This window comes from Pleuronectes platessa, chromosome 19 (genome assembly GCF_947347685.1).
Source record: "Pleuronectes platessa chromosome 19, fPlePla1.1, whole genome shotgun sequence".
Taxonomy (NCBI): Eukaryota; Metazoa; Chordata; class Actinopteri; order Pleuronectiformes; family Pleuronectidae; genus Pleuronectes; species Pleuronectes platessa.
Genome location: NC_070644.1, coordinates 3,938,556 through 3,957,830, shown reverse-complemented (window position 1 = coordinate 3,957,830; position 19,275 = coordinate 3,938,556). Strand labels below are relative to the sequence as shown.

The window sequence follows — 19,275 nt, the reverse complement described above, 5'->3', positions numbered from 1 at the left end:
TTTCATTTTGGTTGACTATGAAATATTTCCAAATAACTGTCATGGATTGAAAATGCCCAATATAGGTCTCTGAGAAAGTAGCATTGTAGAGTATACCAGAATATTTCAACACTGGTAGAAATAAAGATCTGAGTATTCTTACATAGCTGATGTTGGGTGACTACATACATTTGTCGACCGATTTAATAAACTGAAGTTACAATTTTATCAAATAATTATGCAATGTTACGGATTAAACCTCCAGCTGTATTAAAGTAAATGAAATAAGCTGCATCTCAACCACATGCAAAAGTAAAATGACTGACATTACTGCATCGGTAATCATAGTACCAATATCACATGAAAAAGATACAAGATTAAAGTCTAAAAGCTACATGAATATGAACATCATAAGACAGTACTATGAGGTAGAAGTATACAGAGCTTTATTGAGCATCACACTCATTCATGTACAGGTAATGTTGAATTTTTGTACAACTCTTGTCAGTAGTGCAACTCGTGCAAAGTTCAAAAGAGGAAAAAAAAACAAAAAAACTATTCAAGTGTTTCAACTTCAGAGGAACCAATGGGCCGTGACATTATTCGGCATCCAAAAAACAACATTATCACATCAGCAGCCCATGTAAAGAACACCAAAAGACTAAATAAAACATTAGTTGTTTGCTTGGATATATATTCATTTATAGGGTGGGCTCATGTTATAGGGAGCAGAGCTTGTGTTTTCATTGAGGTCTCTGCCAATACTGTCCAAGAGTTGAGATGTGCCGCATTGAGAAATAAAATTTGGATCACTTTTCAAATTTCCTACATTTTCCTTGATTTTTCACTTGTCTGTAAATGCATCAGAGAAAATACACTTGATAGGCGTGGCTATCCCACAGGTGGAGGATGTGTTCGAGTTGCTGTGGTCCGAGCATTCGGTGACAGAATACATCTCTTAGGACAGATGTATCCAGACTTTGGTCTGTCCCTTCCAGTGCAGGTTGAATAGAATGCCACATTGGAATGAGGAGGCAAATATGTGCACTATTAAACAGAAGCAATCATTGGTTTTAATTACAACTGGGTCCAAAAAAGCAGAGGCATAAGGTGTGGTGGGGAGGTTAGGAAGTTGTAGTGCAAAGATAACTTAACATTCTAAATCCAGCTGAAGACAGAGCCACACAGTATAATTACTGAGTTGAGGTGTAGATGGATCCTTTGAGTTATAATCATGCATTTCAGACAGAGTAAAACCTTAGATTTTCATTTGTTTTTCTTTTCGAGGGTCTTTGTATGAGTTTAACACCTGAGCGGATTTCCATTAAAAATAAATAAAGTACAGTTAGAAGGGGAAACACACCTCTGAACAGAGCAGTGGTCGCTCCGTTTGAGAATCAAAAAGTGGTGGGTCTTTGTCAAGGATTTTGCAGAATTTCTTGGCTGTTGCACAATATTTGTTTCTCATTGGAATTCCAGCGACATAACACCAAGACCAGAACAGAAGCAAGTTGACTGAGGGAAAGTCAGGGGGAAGACCAAAGTTTTTCTTTTTAAAACAACCTGGAACATCAATCAAGGAAACATTTTGATGGATTCAGTTAAACAGCACAAATTTTTACTTCATTAAAAGCAAATAGGTCACGCTGAACAACTATAAGCAGTATACAACCATTAAAAAAAATGACTGGGCAGATTTAAGAGTATATTTACCTTTTGTCAACACAACTCCTCCGATGGACACCCATGTGTAGTGGATACTTGTGTTAAACCAAATAATAAAAGGACAGTTGTACTAATATAAATGGTGTCTTCATAGGAGAAGCTATAAGTTAAGTGTTTGACAGTGATGTTAAAAACATCCTTTATCTGCTTAAAACTACATTTTAGTGCGATTCCATTTTAATTTGTGTCTGCATTCCATTTTAATTTGTGTCTGCATACTGGTTATAATGCTAAATGGGAGATTCATTCTGGACCTTTTTGTTGTAAAAATGAATACAATGTGCTCCTGTCTGATTCAACTCAACCCTCAGAGGTTTCAAAAACATTTATTTTGGGGAAATATTCTCATATGTTCCTGCACTATAAATAGAAATAAATGAACAGCTGATACTAAAACAAATCTTTCCTTGCGAGTGCTTTGTAAAAAGGTGCCTGACTGCCGCAGCTGTTTGTACTGACACACTGCACGTCTGACAAACTCCTGGCTGATAGACAAAGGGGAAACAAGTTATGAAAATGGAAGAGAAGGAACTGAGGAATTTTTATCAGAAATCCAACAAAAATATATACAGCAAAACAAACTGGTTTTGAACATTTTGGTCTTTGTCTCGTGAGCAAATAGAACAGCTACAGAGCATCAGAAAGATTGAACACATCAGAAAGATGGAACACATCAGGTCTAAAGCACTTCTACTTCAAAAGAACCAAAACCTTACCTACTTTAGGGCTGAATAATGTCTGCAGAATTATGAACCCACAGTTCTCATCACACATTACTACAGCATAGTGGTTTAGCATTAAACGCCAGGTTTTCTGAAGACACAAAGTTGTCAGACATGATGGCCTTTGTCTTGTCCACCTCTGGTCTCGACCAAGAAAGAAATTTGTTGCTTCATACCAGGTAATCTGGACTAAACAGCTTAAAGCATGTGTTAGCAGTGAATAACAGCCACAGGCCAACATGCCCTCTAGGTTTAAACTCTGTCTGGATCAATATATCACATATCTTCTCACTCTGAATGTCAGAGGACAATAAATCACCTGTTAAATATCTGGGTGAAAAAAAAGAGTCTCTGGAGATAAAAAAGAAAAAGAAAAAAAGAAACCAAAAAACCCTGAAATCTTTTTTCTGTACAACCCCTTCTTACATCTGAGCATCAACACGGCTCGGTGCGACACCTCTGACCCTCAGAGACAATGGGAACGTGAGGGAGGGGGTGTGAGGGTGCAGAACAAGGAACAGCGGTCCTGGAGCCTGCAGTGCAGAGCTAGACATTAACTGAGTCAGATCCAATCACAGTGGGATGTGGACTCGAGGGGTGGAGACATGATTGACGCCCATGAAGACGAGTGGTCCACCCCAAACTATGTGTTGGTTGCGTGACTCAGACTTTGAGGATGGAGCTGCTGCCTCTTCTGCAGCTCCTGCACAGCGAGCTGCTGGCACTGGTCCGATGTCGACAGCTTGTTAATTAATGGAGACACACAGTTTGCTGGAATGATAAGTCCTGGAAATGAAACACAGGGTAGATAATTAACTATGAGCCTAAGTATAGCATGCAGCTAATATCAAAGGGACAGTTCAACATTTTGATTTATAGTCAGTTTTGTTTTCGGGCTGAGAGATTATCACAAGCCTCATGTGTGCAGCAAATATCAAGCTGGCAATCCTAAAGACTCCAAGAAGTCAGAGCCCCGGGCCAAGAAACACTCTGCCTCACGACACAGCTCAAAATAAAAAAAACTGTCGTTTTCCCACAGAGGTAACACACAAGTAACAAATTAATAATGGAGCTACACGAGGAGCTAGAGGTTCTGTTACTTTTAGACAGAGCCATAATAGCCATTCCCCCATTCTAGCCATTATGCTGAGCTAAGCTAACTTCTATGATATGATTGTTGTATCGATCTTCAGTTGGAACCAATTGCCACTTTATTTCGAGGAGAAATTCACTTATTCATGCAGCCTTATTAGCAAAGACTGCAGGACACAAGCACTATAACTTAAATAACAAAAGGTCAATCTACAGCATAGGACAGTGGAATGAAAACAAAGTCTGTGGCGTACTAAGGAAACTAATAAAAAGAAAATCAGTCCTCCCCTGCAGTAAACTACAGTTTCTCGTAATGTCATTAATTATGTTAAAGCCACCTGGGTTTAAAGGAGGAAACCAATGAAAGATTATTCATCAAGTTTGTGTTAAAATGCATACTTGCCATTTAAGAGATGAGCATTTTTACCAACTTTTTATGTTGAACTACTACACATTCAACATAAAAAGCATCCTGCAGCACTATCCACTGTTACAACGCTCACTATTTATAGGTGTAAATCATCTCCTGGAGGCCTTCCAACAGATATTAAAATACTTCTCACAATTACATTAAAATTATTTTGAGGACCTTTTATATATAAGACCTGCAGGTACCTGAACATATTTCCTAGAATAGTGATATATGGAAGGATCACATTGTCGCCTTGTGTCTCACAGGAAACAAAGATCATTGGGTAGTGATTGGTCTTCTCAGTAAGAAAGCAAACTAGCATTGTTCTTTAAATATTAACCAGCTCCTGTAAAGCAGATGTCCTTCAACTTACCAACTATCCTCTGTCCATCTTCTGTTCTGAGGCGAACAATCTGCACTTTTACATTGGTTCCACTGACGGGGGTTAGGACTTCCTCCAGCTCGTTCCACACACTGAGCACAGAGCCGCACAGAACAAAGTACGTCCTACACCGAAGACCGACTTCACACTGTAGACCCACTGACGCTTTCTTACAGTTCCCCCGCCTGTGGATACAATAAAACACAGACAGATTTACAACCTTAGACGGAGCTAGAGGCCAAACGTCTTTAAGTGAACAGATCAACAGAGAAGCTCAAAGTATTGCAGTGGCTTTAAAGGGTGAAAGGCTGACGATATGATATAGTTTTGTTATTGATGACAAATAACATGTAAAGACCAAAACCAATCAATGTTTTACTTCATCCCTCAATATGATTCATACTAAAATATTTTTAATTTTTGGGTACCATCTTCTTCTGATCATTTATAATTAATACATAATTATTGATCAATTGAGAATTTCAAACTGCAGGAAGGTAACTTATGTGGAAATTACAAGCTAGTGTTCTTTGTGATGTAAGGATCTAATATGGACCTCTAGGGTACAAATGTATATAATGATTTGGATCTACAGATATTCATTGTTGGTGTTGTTGTGAGATATAATAATAATAATAATAGTAATAATATAACCAGTATTATCCTTTCACATTAAATACACATACCAATATGCATGAGAGCAGATTAGTGCCGACGACTTGTACTGGTCAGCCCAGTGCTGCTTGGCATCGTCGGACAACACCTAACAGATAGAGAGAAAAAAAGAAGCGATGATTCATCATATAAAGCGTTAAGGGTTCCTGTCATAGAAGAAATTATAAAGAATGTTGTGTAACCTTTTTAAACTTCTTTTTGATGTCTGTGTACGTCTCCAGTTTGACTTGTCTTCCGGTGTTTGGCCTGTAAACCAGGAACAGCCTCTTCTTACTGTTCACCTCTTTAACAAGAATGGCCGTTTTCTTGTTGTTCCTCATCTGAAAGTGAAAGACAAGGTTAAAAAAAAGGGCCACTCCACAGATTTTACACATGAGGATCTGGTTACTACTTATGGTTGCTACCATTGAGCATGCGGAATCACTTGTATAATGACTTCTTTGTTTCGGGGGAAGACTGTTCAAGTCTGAGAAAATATTGATTTCAGCTTAGGCTTCAGACAATTCTATAACAGTATAACATCTGCTTGTACTAGGGACGAAGCAAGTTCGACTTGTACTAGAGACGAAGTCAGCACGTCTCTGCATCATCAATTTTATTTATCCTTTCTAAACCTGTCTGGCAAGTCTAAGATGTGCATACATCCAAAAAGTTAGGCATCAGGAAATACATTATTATGTTCTTGGTGGTGCAGCATCTTTGGTTTGTTTACTTGCTTCAGCAATATCACAGTTAACTAGCCCTCTAATTAATACATTTCCATTCCACTGTACAAACAATTGTTGACCAAGTAGTTACATTACTCAATGCAACTAAGATCCATTCCATCATTTGGAAACTTAACATCTTCGGGTACGGACCCTCTTTCATAGCAGGAAAAACGTAGGTGTTGCAGAGCATGTGAAAATAACTAAATCCAGTTTCGCTGAGCACATTCCAGAGGTGTGGTATGATGCAAGCTCACTTATTTATTATGACTCACTTACTTTAATAGAACAAAGCCATCGTTGAACAGAATTACTTTTCTCAATGCGTTTCCGGCTAATCCAAGTCAAAATGTCTGCCAATAAAAGTGTTTGTTGGATGGTTAGTTTAACCGCAACAAATGTATTCACCTGGTGCATCGTTAACCATTTTCTTACATTTATAGCCCAAATATGTAATGGATTTTCTTGTGAAAATAATAGTTGCAGTATTAGATACTATCAATAAGGTAGAGATAAAATCTTTTCGCACAGAAAAGATCACATATCTCAAATCTATCTCAATTTACAATTTCCAAGCCAGATTGCAGAAAGAAAATGTGATTTTAGCCAATACAAAGATTACAGAGCTTTAAACGAGAAAAACCTTCAGCTTTTTCATACCTGTACATAGAAACCATCATCTGGACCACTCTGATCTGCCCAGGCATGTGTGGCTTCTTCCCATGCCATTCCCCTCTCCACACTTACCTGTCAAAAGAGACACATATATTAAGTCAGATAAAGAGCAATAACTGTTACTCCAAAGAAAATATAAATATGCATAAATGAACGTACTGTGAAGAGTTCCACATGTCCTGATGTGGTGTAACCTGGTGTTAGGAATTTCCTGCAGTCAACCTTTTTCACCTTCTCATCACCAGAGCCCAGATCTAATACATGACAAGTGGAGGTTCAGGACATACTACCAGTCCACTGATTTCAGAGAAGAAAACACTTAAAATAAATGTATTTTGCAAAATGTCTGCTGTCACAGTTTTACTTCAGTCTTGGTGAAAATAGTTATTTGAAGAAGTGGTAATAACTACAATATCTTACCAAGAATGCCCATGTCATATCTGCCGTTCTTCTTGGCTTCCTGAATGACTGCTGCCAGTGTGTCAGAAAAGTACTGGAACAAGGCGTTCTGCTGCTGGACTTCCATGCCCAAAATACGATTCAGGAACTTGCCGATGTTGTTGTAGTCTATCAGTCAGAGAGCATTTGCATCAGATTTTAGTTTCCGAGTACAGCGCCTAATTATATTTTTAACAAGAATAGCTGTAATGCTGTGCCCTTTTTGATCATTTAAAGAAAGAAAAAAATTGAAATTGAAAAAAAAAAAAACATATATTGATCACCTTTGTCAAGTGACAGCGTGCCAGATCTGTCCTCGATATTTATGAGTCCGACCCCTATTAGTCCGACTTGAATTTCTACAAGAGAAAAATACCCTCATTACTATTCAGTCACAGAACAAAAAACATTACTTTTTTTTTACTAAAAAGAAATTATACACAACAGAAAAATACAGCAAACAAATGAATGAACATATGTCAGAATGAAACTGATTCACTGCCTTGTTTGCAGCAGCATGAGTCATACCTCTGAAGAAATCCCCTTTAAAGTTAGAGGGCGGAGACACTAATGGAGAATCCAGTTTCACAATTGACTTCATCACAATTTCCAGAGCACTTCTGCCATACTGTAGCAAAGATAAACATGAGTTAGCAACTGAAAAATAGAAACAACTGCAGGAATTTCCCTCAGACTAATTCTTGATGTACTTACTTTGTTGTCAAAATTGAACCTGCTGAGATCTCGGGTTTCTGTCGCTCTTCTGTCTCCATGAGTCAGAGCACCCTGTTAGAAAGGATCCCCACAAATGGAATAAGTGTTAAGTATAAATTATAATGTGAAATACATTTTCAGCACAAATCCCAATCAATAATTCAGAGGGTCCTTACCAGGCTTTCAAGTCTTTTGGCAACAATGGATGCAAATCTCTGCTCCCCTGCAAGCTCCGATATGAGGAAGACATATTCTGGAGCTGTAACCTGGTTTGACCTGTGAGTTCTCCCTGTGTCCAAACAATTAAGGGGAAAAAAATATTGGTACATTTTAAAATCATAAATCTATTACACAATAGAAGTTCCGAGGATCCCAGGGGTATCAACTGACCGAACTGCTGTATAGCTCTGTCTGCGCTCCATGGAAGCTCTAGTGTCATGTGGACTCTCCGCCGCTGGTTCTTCACTCGACGATCAGCCTGCAAGGAAATACCTGAGCTGGCAGCTTCTGAGATGATGGCTATGTTCTGGTGGAAAAGAAAGACAACTACAGTTACTTTTCTTGTTAAAGTAGAAATAGCACACATTTGTTATTTGAAAATCTCTTTGTTGGTGCCGTTAAGTTTTAGATCCTTCAGTATAACAGAGAAACCGGTACAGAGACGGAGCCTGGATGGTGCTTCGTAATAAGTGAATCAAATTGCTGCTTTCACATCGATTCTGTTCAGGGGAGTTCAATCCAGCTGCATTAGCCTGTTTATTGCGGTTTGTTGATGTGAATTTTGAAATGGTGTGGACCACACACTATATATGATGGACGAAATGTATTAACTTCCTCCCACTATCCATAACAAGAAGCCAAAATATCTGGAATACGAACGCTGCCATCTTGCACATTTGGAGCCAGTCTATGCAGCAGTGATTGGTGAATGAAGCCGTGTTATTATGGTTCATTTGAACAATCATAGTTTTTAACAGCATCAAATAACTAATTAAGACCAATCCTATCCGAAAAATGTACACTTTAGATGATATCTTCAGTGTGAAGATACCTAAAATGACAGAAACCATCTCTGAGAAAAATGTATTTGATGTATGATGCTGAGATTTGGTCCATGTCTCACCCAGTAATATGTAGAAGACACGTTTATGAACTGTATATTGCAACAGGCACCCAACTGCTTTCACTCTTGGGATGCAGTCATGTGATTCTTTGTTTACAGTCCATGGTGTGGACTAACTTGGCCAAGACAGCCTGACAGGAGGGCTCCAGTCCAGTTCCAGATAGACTAACCTTGTTTATTTTGTGACTGTTGCTATGCAATTTTAGCACTACTAACAAACTACTAATTACAAGCCATCTGTAGGTATTGTTATGAACCATGCGCCTGTCGCCATGCAAGGGTTTAGAGAGGGATTAGGCAATCATGGGTAACGCTTGTGTGCAACATACTTTGGCAGTTCTAAATTAAAAAGGAAAGGATATGTAGTGACTATTGGCCTGGAACATAATACATGAGGCCTCTTTACCGTTGTAATTATTTATGAGATTAATCTTAATTCTTAAGCTATAGTAATAGTAATAACTTGTTTTCACTAGACAACAAAACACACAAAATGTTCAGTTAGGTGCATAAAATGTCAGAATTTCCTTATAACTTACTATAACACTGGCGATGTATTGTGGAATTATGTGACTGGTTCAGACCAAATTAACCAAACTGCGGTTGTGAAAGCCACCAAATACAAACAGTAAATAAAGCGCAAAACCTCTGATGAATTATAAGTGTCATATTAGATAAAACTGTCATTTCCGCATTGACAGTGCTTTTACCTTCTCTCCATCCATAAATCTCTGCTTCTCTGTGAGGTTGAGGATTTCAACTGGGACATCCAGCTCAGAGCGAGACTGGTAGCTGATGCTGCCATCATCATTACTGACCACTCGACCTTTACGACCAGTCATCTGAAGCATGGTCGAAGAAACAGGTAAATTAGTTAAACCAAAGACTTACAATTAAAAAAATTTAAAACCTTATTCACATTGAGGTGTATGTACCTCAGCAACATTTTCGGGTCCACCAAGTTCATCTATGAGCTCATCTAGAGTGTTGGGAGGTAGAAACTCTGCCAGCTCCTCAAGTTTTTCCAGCAGATCTTTCTTCATTTTCTGGGCATGTTCCACTGAGTCCTGACTTGTTAGGCAGGTATCCTGATGACTCTCTGCCTTGACTTAGGACCAAGCAAAACAAGGTATTCAGTAATTCTAACAAGACTCTAAAATGGTTATATTTCTACTTTGCTTTGTGGTGATGTTCCTACCTGTGGCAGGTGCTTTGGGGATGTTAACGGAGGCAGTGAAAGCAGGCCTGGTGGAGCCTAGCCCCGAGGCTAACAAGGCACTTTGAATAGAGTCTGGATCAATACTCTTCTTTCTCTTTTTCTTCTTCTTTTCTTTACCCTTCTTTGGTTCTTTTCTGATAAGCCATGGATCTACATAAATGAAGGCATAAACGTTTCCTATAAGCACTAAACCGCCCAAAAAATATATTTATTCGACATCTGTATTTGTCTCACCATCTTCATCATCATCATCAGACTCGTCTCTGAATGGGTTGAAATCATCGTCTTCATCTGCTGAGCTGACAGATTTGAAGCTTTCATCGCTGTCTTTACCAGACTCTCCGTCCGAATCCCCAGACTGGCTCTCCTCCGAACTCGTACCCGACAGTCCACCGTGGGTGCGATGCCTCTTCTTCTGCTGCTGCTTTTTTACCTCTGAACCTGGAGAGATGATCAGAGAATGAGGAAAAGTAAACTAAACTATCAAGACAGGGCCTTATTTATTTCTTCGTTTTATGGAGTCTCATAGAACAAGACCACAGGTTCAGTTTGAATCAGCTATGGCTGGACGACATTAGCTTTTATTGTTCATTACCTTTTCTTTTCTTGCCCTTCTGTTCAGGTTCTGCTGCAGTGACCGCGGGAGTGGGGGCCTTCTTAGCTGGGAGGTCAATGCCTAGCAGGCTGTAAAGCTTCTGTCTGTCTGGAGCTGGAAAGTGCTTCTCAATCAAGGACTGCAACACTCCTCTGCAACAAAATACATTACAGTTGATACTTTGTTTCTCCTGGTAAAACTGAGAAAATCTGTTGTGGTACATACTTTGCAGTTGACACAAAGTCATTGAGTTCTCCTCCTCCTTCCTCCAGAGCCTCCAGTGTTCTTGCTTCACCAGTGGACTGAAGACCAATGACCACACACTGCAGAAGAAAGGGCTGGTCAGTATTTTCATTCAATGTAGGTATCACAGACTCACTAATCACCATCACTGTTACACTAAGGAATTGCAAATAATTTTTTTTGGTGAACCAGGGGTTAGGGTCATTAACGACATTATTCAACAGCCAGAATTCTGATTGGACTTTAAACTAAAAAATATTCAAATTATCTTAGCTAATGAGCCCATTATTGTGATCTATTCTTTCTTACACAGTGAATGTTCAATAGCCCATATAGAAGTGAATAGACTCTTGGAAAGCAGGGGTTAATCGCTAGATCGAACATATCTTTATGTTAAACAGAATCACAACAGCAAGGGGAGAGTGTGACATTACTGTTGTACTGATGGAACTAGTGTTGTGGAATTGGGTATTACGTTGACTTTAACATCGGTTCAGATTTTGTTTGGCAACAGGTTATTTCCCCTTTATGCTAAATCTGTACCTGTTGGTGGCTAGTTTATTCATCATTTATACTTATGAGAATTCATGGTATGTGTTTAGCATTAGAACCGGGAGCACAACACGAAGGACATGATGACCCACCACTTGTCATTTGTTGATACAGCTTACAACAATCTCTCTAGTAATACAAACATTACGAAATTACTTAAACAAAAGTTGATTAAGTCAAGAATCAGAATATTTATAACAATAGGAATAATAATAATAACAATAATAATTGTGCAGTGCCCCCAAGGTTCCCACCTGATGGTTAGTGTCTCCCAATCATTTTGTAGACTATCGCAGTCCGTTACTTCTCATAATAACCAAGAGTTCTCTAACTCACAGTGTGCAGCGCTATTTGCAACTGCATGCTTGTACTAGGGCTGTGCTAAAAAAAAAAAATCGATATGGCGATATATCGTGACGTCGTCATGCCGATGCACGCATCGATGGAGATGCTACTGTATCGATACGGCATCAAATGCTTTGACGGCCCCCTTGAAAACGAAACTTCACCTATGGTGCAGTGCACAATAATGCCAAAGGGGGCAGCATAGGCAAAAACAGCACACGTCTCAACTCAAAACAAGCAAGGAAGAAACACCGGAAAAACTGGCGGAGTTATTGCACGTGAAATGCTTTGCTCGCAGTCTGAATTTGGCCGCTCAACGTGCGCTCGAGACGCCCACTGTTTCTTAATTATTCTCCACTGAGGTGTGGAAGAATGCCAAGGAGCTGTGGACCTTAACTGAAGCGGACCTGGCCTGTGCTGAAGATGAGGCTAAAGCCCTGAAGCCGCAACACTCGTAATGTCCGAAGAACATTATAGAACCGCTGAATGCCCAGATGAGCAACTGCGCTCATGTTCAAGCAACAGACTCGGCACTTACGAGGGAAATTAAAAACACCGTATCCGGGGATCTTGGGAGGAGATGCGTGAGCGACAGATCCATGGCATTGCCTTTTTTTTTTTAATTGGGATTAGAATGATAATTATTTTATTTTACTTTTAAGATCTTTTAATGGCCAGAATTTTAAGTATTTTGAGTCGTGCGATCCCTAAGACTTCGCCTTTGCTGTTATATGGAATAATAAAGAACAACTGTTGCATGTCCTGCACAATTCTGTGCAGGACATGGTCATTATTCAAAAGCAACGTGTATCGTGATAGTATCGTATCGTGGCCTCTGTATCGTGATACGTATCGTATCGTGAGGTTGCAGGCAATACCCAGCCCTAGCTTGTACTATGGTCCATGGCATTTTTACGTGTGTTCCTTGGTAAAACACAAGTGCCTGTAACTTCAATTTTTCAAGTGTTGTCTAACCTTTCCATTTTGGACCTCCTCTCTGGCAAGCTGCACCACTCTGCGGACTTTGGATGCGATGCAGAGATACTTGAAGAATCGCTGGTGAGCAGACCAGAACTGGCCCCACATGGACTTCCTCATGCGTTGTTCTGCTTCCATCAGATTAGCAGCCTGTTGGAACTTCTCACGTGCACTCACCCACTAAGAGAAGCAGTGACATATAAATTAAATCAATTAACTAAACACAAGCACAAACAATAATGAAGGTATTGTGTCGAGACAATATTTCTATAAGCACATATATATTTGCTTACCAGCCTCACAGATTTGTTGTACATGTTGATGTATTTCTGAGTCAAGGGCACTTCCTCAATCTTGAAAGTCACACCTGTAAAACTCAACTGCCTTGCAATGTACATCCCCCTCAGTTTCATGTCCATAGCTACTATCTCCATGGCACCAACGCCTCTGAAATTGAGGAAAAATGACCAAAACCGTACATGTTAGCAAGAGACCACACAACTGTCGTGCCATTTTGCTGTCACACAGAAACTAACCTGCGCTCAACAGCTTGGATAAAGTTGCCAAATTCTCTAAAGGGTGTTTTGTGCCCCCAGATGCCCAGTCGGTTCATGTAGGCCATGTTCCGGGGTTCAGAGGCACCTGGTGAGAAAAAGGTACACTATTCTCAGATTAACCTTCCTCCGCCAAGTTCAGGAATATGAAGTTTTAAGAAACAGTTTTCAGTTCATTACATCTACTAACCTGTAGCACTTGCATACACAACCCGAGCCTTGGGGAGTTTGTTCTGCAGTTCCAACACTGCAAGCCCAGTTTTTGTAGGTTTGGACGATCCGATTGGACACACATTTTTGGCTTTGTGACACTCATCATAGACAATCTAGACATAAGTGGTTAAGGAAAAATAACTGCATTTCTGAAAAGATGTTATAAAAATGATCTAATGTAATTTGATTTACAGTTGCATATATGAAAAAATATAACTATGGAATCAAAACTTCAATGAAAAGATACAACTCCATCAAAGTCCTCCCCACACCAGTGGAGAAGCTGTTGAAATCGGGTCTTGTATTTGCCTCCTGATTGGCTCTCTCCTATCAAGGATGAGTAAGTGGCAAAGATCACACCTTTCCTGACACTCCCATTGTGTTTTGAGGAGATTTTGCCGTATTTGAACTGTAAATATAGAAGTGCAATTGAGTCATACTTTGACATAAATTAGCAAGAAAACACTTCTCACGTGTTAAGTACAGCATCGTACCTTGTTCAGCGAATGAACCTGAATGTTTTTTGCTCCAATATCCTTCAGGTCCCGCTCAGCGTCGTACTTCAGGTCATTTGAGACACTAAACCTGAAAAAAAGAGGTGAATAAGTAACAAAGTATGACGCAAGAAGTTGCCATTTATTTGCAAAGTAATAGTTTGTCAAATTTAATGCAAGACAATGACAGTATTTACCAAAGTGATCTTTTCCGGCCAAGAAGGTAATTCTCATAGATGATCCCTGCAATGGTGCGGCCTTTCCCAACACCAGCTCCATCACCAATCAGATAGGCAGCTCGGTCACCATTGGGAAGGAATGTCTCGTGTTGCTGTGTATAAGACACAAAAGAAATGCACAATTAAAACTGCTCCTTTCAAGCAAGTCACAAACGAAACCGTATTTAGTGTTAACCTGTAGTGCAACCGATTTAAAACCCAGTAGTTACAGATACTGATTACAGTGCATTAGACAAAAAAAGTAAATCAACTTCTGAAAGTGTGGATGCATTTTACCAATCAGAGGCATGTGCATGGGGTAACTAAATACAACTTTGCATTAAAACAGAAATAACTTAATTTAGTGTGTGATTTACATAATAGTTAAGTATTTGTCTGACAGAAACACATTTAGTCGCAATTAAAATGTTCAAAGGATATATTTAAATTTAGCTTTATTATGTTTTTTAAGCATTTTTCAGCATTGTTTTTGTTCACTAAAAATGACTGCTTACCTGAGCTGCATATGTGACGGCTTCAAGCTGCAGAGCAGAGAGGCAGCCGCGATCAATGGTTTCTTCTGGGATGGACAGCCTGTACCACACCTCTGGGGGGCTGACACTCGACAAGGAACTGGTCTCCACCACAGGATCGGGATGCCGCAAGCCAATTCTTACTACATTGACAAACAGTGGATGAGACCATAATCAATGACAGGGATGCGTTTGGTTTGACTGAGCGTAATCAACCAAGGGTGGGTGGTTGTAATTCGATCAAGTCTATTTTCCATCTGGCCTGATCAAAGTGACTGCTTAAAAACTACAAATTAAGTTAGTATGGCTACACCTCACCATTAAATATACTGTAACTAATGTTACCATTGCAACATGTTCTGCACCACCACACTGTACTGTTGTTTAAAATCAAAAGATGTATGCTCCAATACCACAACAATTATACTTACGTTTCATTGGCATGTACTCTGCATATGTTTCTGCATGACCCAATTCATCTTCCTCTTCCTCCTCAGGCTCATCCTCTTCTCTCATCCCTGGAGGTTTCTGAACACATATTGACATAACGACAATAGGTTCTCACAAAGTTCATCTGCTTTTAATAATTCCCTAAATCTAACCACAAACACTAGGCCTTTAAAAAACAATGCAATTAGCGGTATTGGAATTCATGTTTCTAAAAGATTAAAGAAAAAACCTCACCTGAGAATGTGAAAAGTTGTGTACTTTAACGTCATCACTAATCCAGATCCTGGCAGCATCTCTACCCATGACTTCCTTTTTGATCCCATTGTTAATTTCACCTTAAAACAGCAGAGACAAGGTACATTGCAGATACAGCGAATGACACACAACTGCTGAATATTACGATTAAGAGGGACTTGGAAACCCCAGGTTGATAATTCCAGCATCTCATAATTTAGCTTGGTCATATTTATTCACATATCTTTGCGCAGTTCATCAGATTTATAGAGGCTTTGAAAATCTATTGTGCAAATAAACAATGTCCAAATAAAATGTGGACAACAGTAGCAGTTGCACGACAAAATAAAAATATGTATTCTCATTCAGCACATTCAATTCTGGAGTGACCTGCACCATGAACTCAGACTAACAATATCAATACCCTCTTTTAAGTTTCTTCTGAAAACACTTTTTAATCACATTTTTTTAATTTGCTCTCTCTTATTATAATTTTAACGTTTTCAAAATAGAGATTTCCTATGACTTCATTGGATTAAGTGTACGTGCAGGTTGGTCCTTTTATACGGCCTAAAGCCTGCATTAAACCATAATGCCGACATCGGTGACAACTCCAAGCTACTTATGCATTTAAATAACTTACCTGGACCGGTGGCTGATGCTACTGGTTGAGCAATGTTAGGTGGGGGCTTTAGTTTCATCAGCTCCATCAGACTGTTTCCCTTCAGGCCAGTGCTCTTCACATGGCCGGTCCTAAGCAGGTCTTTCAACTGAATTTGCTGAGAAGATAAAAAAGATAACTTGATTAACAAGAGGCATGTTCTGCTGTGATATTCCGTTGTCTTCTATTTTTTTTAAACAATATTGAAACATGGTTCAGTAAACTTACCTGATCTCTGTTAGAAGGCACTACTCTGGACACTGAAGGATTAACAGTTGTGTGGGAAAGGGTGGATGAACCTCGCAGGGCTGAATTAGCAACATGGACCACCTTGGTGACAGTTATTGTATGCTTGATTGGGTTTGAAACTGATTGCTTGGTCACAGTAGCTCCTAGCGATGGCAACTGATTCAGCTGATTTAAGACAAACGTGGTGGTTGATGGCTGAGGTTTGTGCTGTTGGAGATATTAAACAGAGGTAAGTTTCATTTTAATATACACTACAATAGCAACATTATGTTTTAAATAATTAATTAATTAAGTAAAGAGCATGTTCCGTAATCTCACCCTGATAGTAACTATAGGGACTGGAGCTTGAGGCTCTGCTCGAACAAATTCCACAGCCTCTGTCCCCACTCCAACATCTAGGGCACTGATGGAGATAGACTGAAAGGGAGACCCAGAAATTACAACATTATGTTATAAAAGTGTAAGAAAATTGCCTCCATAAAACCTACAACAAAGAAAATCTTACTTGCTGGGTTGTAGAGGGCTGCGCAACATCCTGAGAATCAACATCAAATAGGCCAAAATCATTTGGGCAAATGCCACTCTCACTTAGAGCAGCGAGAAGTAAATCCTGTCCAGGATCCATCTGCAAGACAAATGTTTATAACTTTAAGTTAAAGTCTTTCATGTACCTTACTAACAATTTGTTCATGAATTGAAAAGAAATGTCATCCTATCCTAACTGTGATGATATTTAAAATTGTATGTTCCAATTTCAGTTTTGGTTGATCTTGAGAGAAAATGTAATTTTTCAAAACAAGCCATTTAAAGATTATAAACTGGGTGTTATCATTGCAACACAGCACAAAAGGACTGAAAAATATGAAAAGTTTTATTGAAAAAATGGGACGTTTGCAAAGGTCCTGTCAACTCATGAACTAAATAAGCTTATTATGACATAAACCACTGCTGACATGAGTTAAAAAAGCTCACACACCTTATCTGTTCATTGTACATTTTGATTTACCCATCAAATGAGAAGTTAACAATCTCATGCCACTGGTATTTTCAAACCAGACTTTGAGTTTTGGGTGTAAGATCTTATTACACAGCACGTTCTTCTCCACATGAAGTAACTTTTTATAGGCACTTTTAAATATTGACAAAAAGACTAGTCTCTCCCTGAGCTACAGGATGAACCAGACATGTCTTACAAAACACAAGCGTTGCTATTATAATACATTCCAATAACCTAAATGGACTCCAACAAATAGTAAATTATCTGCTGTGTCGCTTGTTAACTAAATAGCCATATTAATCACCTGAACACAACAATTCTTAATTTTTTTTGCAGAACATGGCTTTGTAAATGAGTATTTGATGCTTTCCTTTAGCATCACTGTAAACTATTTTTAAACTGATGGTTGGACATCAACTTGGACCGTGAAATTACAGCTTCACATTTGACCATTTTCTGACATTTTCTTGACAAATTGATAAATAACTGGTAAATCAACCAATGATGAAAATAATGTTATTCGCACCCCAAGGCATGATAAATATTAAGAGACCCACATGTAGCTCACACGTGTGGGGGTCGAACAGGCAATTAACTGTAAAAGTAACAGCCACTTTCAAAAGAAAAAGAGCCAGCGATCCTTTTTTACATAAATTAAAAAACGACCAAAGTGTTTTGGTCATATATAATACGTAGGGCAAGTCAATATAATAGGGTATTAAGCGTCTACTTTAAAAGTTAACCAAACAGCGCTTGCAGCCACAAGTAGTGAAAACGAAACTTAAAGAAAAGTGAAAACTGACCCGGGACACCTAACGTCACTCCGAGACTAACGATGGAAGAATGAGATGTATCCATGTATCATTGAGGGGTTTACACACCAGCTCTGCTCCGCGTCCCGATCCAAAGTGACCCAAAACAAGACACGTGTTTGCAATGCCCTCGACTTCCTGATCCCTCTGACTCAACACAGCCCTCCTCCTCCCGGACTCTGCGTTAACTCAGCCGGTTAATAATTACAAACAAACAGGATCTATCTCTGCAGTGTCACCGTATCAAACATGTAACCCTCTGGTTACGACTCGGGTGCAGAAGCGAACTAACCGAGAGGCAACTGTGTCTCCGCAGCTTATAAGTGGCCTGGTTTAGCTCAGGGTGACACGGGTTAGCAGGGTTAGCAGCGCTGTAAGCTAAAGGACACTTTATTTACGGTGAGGAGACAGTGAAGTCAGACACGCACATGCTAACATGACGGCTCTTCATCTCGAGCATGGAGCAGCTAACTGTCTCCACAGAGAATAAACAAGACGCTTTACATATCACGGATGTCAGCAGCCCCCTGTAGCCGCTTTAGCCCGCTCACACACTGTGACATAACGCCTTCACTACCCGGTGTTTCCAACTTTCTCCCTAGCATCGCTGGGCGGTAGTATTTACGTTAACAGGTTAATCGATAAGTTTTGGTTAGCCAAGTCCACCCACTGCAGCCACCGCCTGAATCGGAATCCATGATACATGTTAGCGAGCAACTCTAGCGATCAGCTTCGGTTATAAAAGCACCACGGCGGGACTCACTGTGTCCTTCTCGGGTCCGTCTCACGGCAGCTGTCGGTCAGCTCACACGGTTGTTGTTGTTGTGGTTGCTGCTGCTCTCACGCAGTGTCATCGCAGTAGCTAGCCAACGGTAGCAACCAGGCGCGTTAGCACCGCTGCAGTTAGCGCCTCAAATCGAAAACAACCAGCGTGTAAATTGGCCCGCAGGTGTCACAACATGGCGGCGAGCTGTCGTGTTAAGCGACGGGAGTATCCACTTGGAGTTACACAGACGGTGTCCTGCCGCGAGGGTGAGGTTACCTGGCGGTCGGTTGGACAGTCTGTCGGTCGGTGGGTTGTTGTCCTCTCCGCTCCGGCGCGCTCACGCCATCTTTTTATCAAATGCTCGGCCGCATGCGGGTCACGTGACGCGCGGCTCCACAGCGGCCGTCTTCTCCCGCAGCCTCCGCTCCCGGCGTCGATGAGAACGGGCCCCGGAGCGGCCGCGGGGCGCCCTGCCACCGCACCGGAGCTTCAGAAGCAAGAAATGTGTCATTTTAAAA

The 19,275-nt window shown here is 40.1% G+C and overlaps 1 protein-coding gene across 4 annotated transcripts; it reads right to left on the bottom strand.

Moving 5' to 3' along the window:
* Positions 1 to 408: 408 nt before the first annotated feature.
* sbno1 (strawberry notch homolog 1 (Drosophila)) lies at positions 409 to 19,144 on the bottom strand. 4 transcript variants are annotated; one of them, XM_053410743.1, is made up of 33 exons: positions 19,034 to 19,144; positions 16,688 to 16,807; positions 16,501 to 16,599; positions 16,162 to 16,389; positions 15,916 to 16,051; positions 15,273 to 15,373; positions 15,020 to 15,116; positions 14,571 to 14,731; positions 14,035 to 14,168; positions 13,838 to 13,928; positions 13,591 to 13,752; positions 13,321 to 13,456; positions 13,113 to 13,218; positions 12,870 to 13,023; positions 12,574 to 12,756; positions 10,684 to 10,781; positions 10,459 to 10,610; positions 10,098 to 10,304; positions 9,843 to 10,013; positions 9,580 to 9,752; positions 9,355 to 9,486; positions 7,912 to 8,047; positions 7,698 to 7,810; positions 7,522 to 7,593; positions 7,336 to 7,435; positions 7,092 to 7,166; positions 6,790 to 6,936; positions 6,529 to 6,623; positions 6,355 to 6,441; positions 5,170 to 5,307; positions 4,999 to 5,075; positions 4,304 to 4,497; positions 409 to 3,212 (listed from the first exon to the last, which is right to left on the bottom strand). In XM_053410743.1, exons 2-33 carry the CDS (start codon positions 16,805 to 16,807, stop codon positions 3,070 to 3,072), a joined length of 4,218 nt encoding a protein of 1,405 aa, XP_053266718.1. In that variant the 5' UTR covers positions 19,034 to 19,144; the 3' UTR covers positions 409 to 3,069. The 4 variants fall into 4 exon arrangements, with proteins under 4 accessions (XP_053266718.1, XP_053266717.1, XP_053266719.1 ...); XM_053410742.1 differs by having other exon boundaries at positions 18,755 to 19,109; XM_053410744.1 differs by lacking the exon at positions 19,034 to 19,144 and adding an exon at positions 17,983 to 18,129.
* Between the last annotated feature and the right edge of the window lie 131 nt (positions 19,145 to 19,275).